This window comes from Vanellus vanellus (assembly GCF_965231255.1).
Source record: "Vanellus vanellus genome assembly, chromosome: 13".
NCBI classification, from domain to species: domain Eukaryota; kingdom Metazoa; phylum Chordata; class Aves; order Charadriiformes; family Charadriidae; genus Vanellus; species Vanellus vanellus.
Window position 1 is genome coordinate 5,533,933 of NC_138918.1, and position 7,958 is coordinate 5,541,890.

At 44.0% G+C, this 7,958-nt stretch overlaps 1 protein-coding gene across 8 annotated transcripts in view; it reads left to right on the forward strand.

Annotated features, from left to right (window-relative positions):
• HNRNPAB (heterogeneous nuclear ribonucleoprotein A/B) overlaps positions 1-7,958 on the forward strand; it is a 30,998-nt gene continuing 23,040 nt past the window's right edge. For 2 of the 8 annotated variants that reach the window (XM_082489796.1, XM_082489794.1), the window contains exons 1-8: positions 1-138; positions 257-560; positions 3,766-3,934; positions 4,019-4,177; positions 4,590-4,721; positions 6,619-6,727; positions 6,821-6,973; positions 7,052-7,136. In XM_082489796.1, coding sequence (XP_082345922.1) covers positions 295-560; positions 3,766-3,934; positions 4,019-4,177; positions 4,590-4,721; positions 6,619-6,727; positions 6,821-6,973; positions 7,052-7,122 — 1,059 coding nt within the window. In that variant the 5' untranslated portion in view covers positions 1-138; positions 257-294 and the 3' untranslated portion in view covers positions 7,123-7,136. Of the gene's footprint in view, positions 139-256; positions 561-3,765; positions 3,935-4,018; positions 4,178-4,589; positions 4,722-6,618; positions 6,728-6,820; positions 6,974-7,051; positions 7,717-7,958 lie in introns of those variants that run through there. The other 6 variants (XM_082489800.1, XM_082489798.1, XM_082489795.1 and 3 more) reach the window with 5 other exon arrangements.

Below are 7,958 nucleotides of genomic sequence, written 5' to 3' on the forward strand. Positions count from 1 at the left end.
GTCTCAGGGGGAGGAGAAGGTGGCGGCGGGGCCGGTGCGGAGCAGCCGAGCGCCGCGGGGAGGGGTGTCAGCTCCAGCGCCTGGGGGATTTTAATCCGATTCCGGCCGGCCCGGATTTTATTGAGAGCGGGTTTTAAAGTGAGTATGAGCGGGATGGCGGCGGAAAAGGGGGGGAGGGGCGGGAGCGGACCGGATCAGACCGGCCCGGCGGGGGGAGCCGCCTCGCTGACCCGCGGGCCGCCCTCTTCTCTTGCAGGCGCCTGTCGTCCCTCTCGCCTCTGCGGACGGGGCAGCATGTCCGAAGCGGAGCAGCAGTTGGCGGCCGCCGCCGGCGCCACCCAGAACGGGCACGAAGCGGCCGAAAGCGCCGGAGAGCAGCAGGCCGAAACCGGTGGGGCTCCGGCGGTGGCGGCGGCGGGCTCGGCAGCGACGGCGGCGGCGACGGCGGGAACGGCGGCGGCGGGAGCAGGACCGGCGGCGGGAACAGCGGGGGCGGCCGCCAGCCAAAACGGAGCCGAAGGCGACCAGATCAACGCCAGCAAGAACGAGGAGGACGCGGGGTAAGCGCCGCGCCTCCCTCGGCGGGCTGAGGCGGGAGCAGGCCGCGCCCCCCCCCCCATTCCTCCCCCCATCTCCGGGCGCCATGTGCGGCGGCGGAGCTCGGCCGCTAGGCCCCGGCGCGGCCCTCCGGCGGGAGCGGAAACCAGAGGGGCGGCTTGGGGCGCTCCGCCGGGCCGGGCCTCGCTCCGCCCGGCGGGGGAGGGCGGCGGGCGGCCCCGGTGCGGAGGGATCGGGCGGGCGGTGAGGCGGCGGGCCTGCAGCAGCAGCGCGTCCTTTGTTCTGGAGCTGCCTTTTGTTGGCGCCATGTGGTGGCGGGGGGAGGGGCGGGGAGCGGGTTTGTTGCCGTCTCACGCTGTAAAATGGAAGGGGATTTATACCTCGGCTCGCTTCGCATCCCACGTTTTTCCCTCATCCTTTTCCCTTTCTAAGGAAAAGAACGGATGGAGGGAGTTGTTTTCTGGTGGGGGGGGTGGGCAGGTTCAAACTTTGTGGACCTCGCTTTGACCGATCGCCACCGGCGTCGGTGTAAATGCGAACACGTTTTGTGTAACGCATCATAAAAAAAAAAAAATAATCCTAGCTTTGCAAGCCAGTCGAGGTAAGATAAGTATTTTTGGATAGAGTAAAGGAAAAACAGTATGATTGAGAAGATGTGTGGTGTGTTTGAATAAGTAAGAGCGATTTTGGTGTACTTCTTTCGCAACATTGTCAGAAAACAGCTTATCTCGTACGAGTGCTTTCTGGAGGACTCGGTGTAGTCTCTCTGTGTTTCGGTAATGGCATCCTTGTGTACAAAAGAGTAATTTCTTATCTATCGTAGTTAGTCTGTTGATCACTATATCTGCTTGACTTGAAAATTACTTGCCTGTTTCTCAAGTGGGTCTTTGTTAATCAAGTTACCCCGTGTATTTAATTGGAACTCCCTTTGTTATCCTTGGGCCCTGAATCGGAGTCAGATCCCTCAGGTTGAACAGAGAGCTGAAGCCACAGTAGCATAATAGATTTTTGGCTGTAAGGGAAGGACTGAGACTTGCACAAGTTTCTTATAATCCAGGGCCGGATGTACCTTCTGCAGTCACTAGAAGGTCTGAGAAGCAGGCCTTGTAGCTGTGTATTTTCTTCTACTTTTTTAGTATTCTGCCCTGAAAAGTGGGTGATACTCTTTCCCTTTCTCGCATAGGAGGTGACCAGTTTCAACCCCAAATCCGTGTGAAATAAAACTTCTAAGAAAAGCACTTATTAAGAGGGATTGACTTATGTGAAAAATTCAGCACTGTGCTAAAACAAGAGCTGTCCAAGGCACTGTTCAGGATGCTGACATTAGAGTATTTTGTTGAGAGCTGAAACGTGCTTTGATTTAGCTGCACTAATACACTTGGGATGAAAAAAAAAAAAAGACTACACGTTAAGAGTGCAGTTGTCCAGCTCGTGTGGCCTCTGAAGGCAAAGCCACATACTAGGAATCCGGTCTTAATTGCAAAAGCTTTACACTGTGGTGTTTAGTTATATGTAGGTATCAATCATTCCAATAACTAAACAAAGGACTGTAAATTACAAAGTGTAATATCTACTGCTGTGGTAAGAGGTGAATTTAGCATGTGGCAACATCTGTGTGTGCACCACAGCCCCAATCTGATGACATAAAGCAGCTAAAGCTGCCTCCAGACAAATTCCTGTCATCCCCTAACCATTGAATTTCTCTTGATTATTCTGTAAGTGCAAGTCAATGATGACAGGGTGTGCTACGGAAAACCACTGTCAGTCTGTACAGACAGTAGCACTGATGTGTGGTCAGTAAACTGTTGTGATGAGAAGAAATCTATCAAGTTACATTTCTTTCACCTGTTATTGAAAGGCTGAGTAAACTTTGTAAGGCCTTTTCTGTAAGGCTCTATTATAATGGTTGCAAGAAGCACACAGACTTTACTTGGACCCTATGTATCATGCTGCACTTCTCAGTTAAGAGTGCACAGCTTGATCTTCTGAAAAAATAAGGGTTTAGCCTACAAAGGATACGGTTTCATCCAGTTTAAGGAAAAAAACATAGCACCTACAGTTTCTCTTTCCTCATGTTGCCTTTTGAACATAAATGGATGCTAGTTTTAAAAAAATCAAAGTTATGCATAAACACCAAAAGCCAATTTTATTTAAACATAGTCTAGTTTCTAAAGTGCTGCTAGCTTCTAGTGCCAAATCTAGGTTGCCTTTAAACAGAATAATGACATCTTAAACTGCTTTAGTCTATAGTTAGATAAAAAGGCTGGAATGCTTTTAAAAGCTTAGTTTGTTACCTTGGAAACTCTGAAAATAGAAAATACAGCCATGTTATTAATGTTTTCATTTGAAGTGAGGCATTTGAAAAATGCCTTATTGACCTATCTAAGTTTTGTTTGTTAGCTTCACTTCTGTATTGCGCTTCACTGGTATTTAGTTCTTTGAGATGCTTCAGAGGATATTTTGTGTGGGAAAGTGGGCAGGGAACTACTGTACTGTCCCTTCATGAAAGTAAAGACTTAATAGTGGAGGATACTCCTGTAGTACTGATGAAGATAGAACTAGTTTCAGTAACTAAGGAGGAAGTGCACAACACAGTAGTTAAGGCAGGTCCAAAGTCCCTTCTGTTGTATGTGACTGTTCTTGGAGGTTGTAGATACCTCATTTAAATTTTGCATATAGTTCTTAGGACTAAAATTTTTATAGCCATTTGTCCAAATCCTAAAAGACCTCAAGTATTTTGCTTTTGATGCCTTATTCTATCCTGAGTGCTTTCAAAGCAGTAGGAATGATGCTAGGTTCTTTCCAAAAACTGAATTGGCAGTACTTGATAATCAATACTACTTTGTTGCAAATAACAGAATATTGTTGAAAGAATGTAAATTACTGGCAAGGAATATTTTAGATTCTGTTAAAAAAAAATACGTTGCTGGTAAGGAATATTTAGGCAATTTCTAGTGTTTCTCATAGCCTGTAATAAACTTCAGTGTGCACTGTGTCATTCCCTCAAAAAGAGAGGGGAGAAAGCTGCCCTTGTGCATTCCCATAGTATCACTAGCTTTTGACAAGATGCAAAACTGTTAAACTTCCAACAGTTATCTTGTTTCTGACAATGCTGCTGAGGTGTGTACCACTGTGAGCATCTTGCTGCATGTGCTTTTCTGCAGTACTTCCTGAATCTAAATAGCTGTTGTCTCTTTGAAATTTCAGGAAGATGTTTGTTGGCGGCCTCAGTTGGGATACAAGCAAAAAAGACTTGAAAGATTACTTCACCAAATTTGGTGAGGTAACCGACTGTACGATAAAGATGGACCCTAACACAGGAAGATCCAGAGGCTTTGGATTTATTCTCTTCAAAGAACCTGGGAGTGTTGAAAAGGTGAATTTAAGCTTCATATTTCTGTTTCTTAATTTCTAGGGAAAATTTTTCAGCTTGAGTTAATCCTATCAAACTATCTTTCAGGTTCTGGAACAGAAAGAACACAGGCTAGATGGACGACTAATTGACCCCAAGAAGGCCATGGCAATGAAAAAGGATCCAGTGAAGAAAATATTTGTTGGTGGACTAAACCCAGAAGCCACAGAAGAGAAAATCAGGGAATACTTTGGAGAATTTGGAGAGGTGTGTAATGTTCTCTTAGTAAACACTGAAACAGTTGCTGTTTAGTTTACTAATAATTTGCAAGTTGCGAATTAAAGTAACTTCAGCTGTATCAAGCCTTCCATAACTGATCCAGAGATTTCCCATCTTGAGAGCAAGGAAAGCACACACTGCACTAGATGCTTCCATTGCTACTTAAAAACCCTTGCCTCTAACTCAAATAACTTTACCTAATGTTAAAATTGTTTTTAGGAGTTGTAAAATTGAAACCTCTGGTCTGAAAGCCAATGTTAGTATAGAAAGAATCTTGCAACTTTAGTGTTGCATAATATGCATAGGTAGGCAACTTACTGTCTGTTTTACTGTCCCAAATGTCATGCATTTAAGTGTTCTGCTAAAATAAGAGTCTGAAAACAGTATTTTGTGTCTTCAGATTGAAGCAATTGAACTTCCAATGGATCCAAAGACCAACAAAAGGAGGGGGTTTGTGTTCATCACTTTCAAGGAAGAGGATCCAGTGAAGAAGGTTCTGGAGAAGAAATTCCATAACGTCAGTGGAAGCAAGGTAAAAACTTTGACTTGTAAATTTTTGTCCAAGTTATTAAGTATAATACCTCTACATCTACAATCTGAAAAGGATTTTGGAGACCTGATTTCAGGGTACCCAAATTACAATAAGGACAGCTTGCCATTTACCAGAGTTTTTTGTTTTGTTTTTTCTGTAAGTTCAGTCACAGAGGCTACTGAGATGCTTTGCCAATACTTGTGGCTTTAACACTTGCTACATTCTAGGGACTTTTGTATGTAAAGTATCTAATTGCATTCATTAAATAGCGGAAGGTGTCTCTGCCCATGGCAGGGGGGTTGGAACTCGATGATCTTTAAGGTCTCTTCCAACCTACACCATTCTTTGATTCTATGAAATACATGTGGGAAAAACTGGCTTATTTATGTATCAGTCTATCAATAGAAGCCATTTCAACAGATACATACCTGTTTTCAGCATACAGCACTTGCATAAGTTCAAGGCTTACAGCCACTAACTTTGTAAGCAGCTGGCTGAAACTGGCTCTGTCTGATATGGGGGCAGCTTCTGATGTCTTCTCTCAGAAGCTCCCCCTCTGCAGCTCTCCCTGCTACCAAAACCTTGTCACGTAAACCCAATACAAGGATGCAGAGAGTAAATGTTTGCTTATGGCAACTTGTACCTGGTCAGCTGATTAGGTGAACTACTGTAAAAATGGTATGAGGTGTTCTGAACAGCTGGCAGTGCTCGTTGTGAGAATAGCTAATAGAGGCTCATGTGTTAAGCTAATGAGAAGAGGACTGGAGGCAAATGATGTGTGCTGGCTGGAGATATTCCTCTTCCCTTGCTCCATGGCCAGTGCTGACCGTATGCTAACTTCAAAGCCCTGTCAGATCTGGTCATGCTGTCTGGCACAGTGACTTAGATTGCACTTAGTTTAAGACTGGTCTTGACAGCACAGAATAAATTTTGATAAACCTAATGCATTAGTGGTTGTCAAGACACAGTAGTTAGCAGAAAAGTTTGCTTATGTGCAAATAGAGCTGAGAAATCATATCTGTGTATCATGACTATGGCTTGGTTTTGTGTCATAGAGATAATAAAAAGGGCAGGTTACCTTTTAAGGCTCCTGTGTGAAGAATTCCAAGCCAGGCTTGCTCAGGTGCTGCTATCAGAGAGTTGTTCTTTCACAGCAGCAGTAGCTTTCCTCTTGGACTGTGCAAGGATTCAGGAAGTAGGAAGCTGGCTGACAGCTTGAACTGCAGCTTGGGAACCTGTCTTGGAAATGTCAGTTCTGGTTGGTTTTTAGCTGTTCTTAGTATTTGATAAGTGATGGTTTCAAGTGTTGGTAAGTGTACTTTACAGTCCAATGCAGATGCTCAGTGTATAGGCTGTACGAAGGCTGCCAGGAAAACTCGTTCTGGTGCATTGCTCAGAGCCTTGTTCATTTTGGTGCAGCTCAGGTGAAGTGGTACAATAGCAACAACCTTGTCTTAGAGGTTGTGCCAGGACAGAGGGCAGCCGTGTGGCTCCTACAGGAGCAGTGGCTATGCTGAGATGGCCTCAGCACCTCTTTCATGGGGGAGTTGATAGTAGAGAACAGGCAGTATTAAAACACTCCAAAAGCAGTGGCCTGTTTTGTATGGCCTGTAATGACTAACCTTTCTCTTCCATGGGGAAGCTGGTGGTAGGGAATAGGCAGTATAAAATACTCTGAAAGCAGTGGCCTGCTTTGAAGGGCCAACAGTGACTTACCTTTGCCCAGGTGGCACAGTAAATTGGATGTTTCTGGATATGCCTTAGTTCTGGTCACATGATGGAGCACAGCATGTATACCTCGTTTGCCTCTAGAGTAACCGCTGGTGTTCTAGGTGGTTAGGTTGCATGCTGCTGCTATAAGACAGTATACACACTCTTCCTTGTTTTTTATTTTCAGTGCGAGATTAAGGTAGCACAGCCAAAAGAAGTATACCAGCAGCAACAGTTCAGTAGTGGTGGAGGAAGAGGTAGCTATGGAGGAAGAGGCAGAGGTGGAAGAGGCGGCGGTAAGTACCACACGCACTACTTTAGTATGGACACATTCTAAATAAGTTGTGTGTACTAAAATGGGATTTTGTGGATGGTTTTCCCTTCTATAGCTCAAAGTCAAAATTGGAATCAAGGTTATGGCAATTACTGGAACCAGGGTTATGGGAATCAAGGATACGGCTATCAGCAAGGTTATGGTGGCTATGGAGGCTATGATTATTCAGGATATGGGTATTATGGATATGGACCAGGCTATGATTACAGTAAGTAAAGAGAACTGTATTGGGTATAAGCAAGCGTAACTAATTAGCAGTTTAATGCATTTGTTCTCTTGTTCATAGGTCAAGGCAGTGCAAATTATGGGAAGACACCAAGACGTGGTGGTCATCAGAATAACTACAAGCCATATTGATCAAACTTATTCAGGTATGCAGTGGCATGGTCTCTTTTGGAAAATGACTGCATAGGTTTTGTATACAATGCTGTAGATGGATATTTCAGTTCTGTACCAAATTTAACTTTACAATAAATTTCTATGGCCTGTTAAATGTGCATCTTACTTGGAAGAGCTCCCTGGAAATGTTTTACATGTTTAATACTTACAGATAACTAGTTGTCTAGACAGTGTGGTGTGTAAATTTCAGCCTTGCTGAAGATATTAATTAATGATTTTATTAATAGGTTAAACTGAAACTGATTTTGAGGGTCTGCTTAAAGCTGCAGCTCTGCATCTAGGGACTGCCTCTTGGAGTTAACTATGGACTCTGCATTACTCCAGTTGTACAGAATGAGATGCATCTTAGGGAACCAGTGTCACTTTCCACCTTTTTATTTTGTATTGTTTTTGTGTCATACATTTCCTGTAATGGAAGTGTTAATTTTACTGTACTTTTTGGTACCTTTTTGGAATCTAATGTATTGTAAGGTATTTTACATGTGTTCTGATTCACCATGACATGGATATTGAAGCTATCCTAGCTTTTGAAATAAAAAAGGCGTAATCTAGTGTCTTGTGCCATTCTTCAGCTTATGTATTAGTAAAATGCCAGTATACTGTTCCCAGAATGTAGTTCATGGCAGTACCTTGATAGGTGAAGAGTTGTGCTTAAATGATTTTAATCTTTAAATTAGAAGGTTGTATTGGTAGTTGTGCTCACTTGCAGTTAAGTGGTGGCTAAAAACCACGGTCACTTCTGCCTGGAGGTTATGGAAGAGAATTCGGGCAGAAACCCTGGCTGTTGTAGAGGC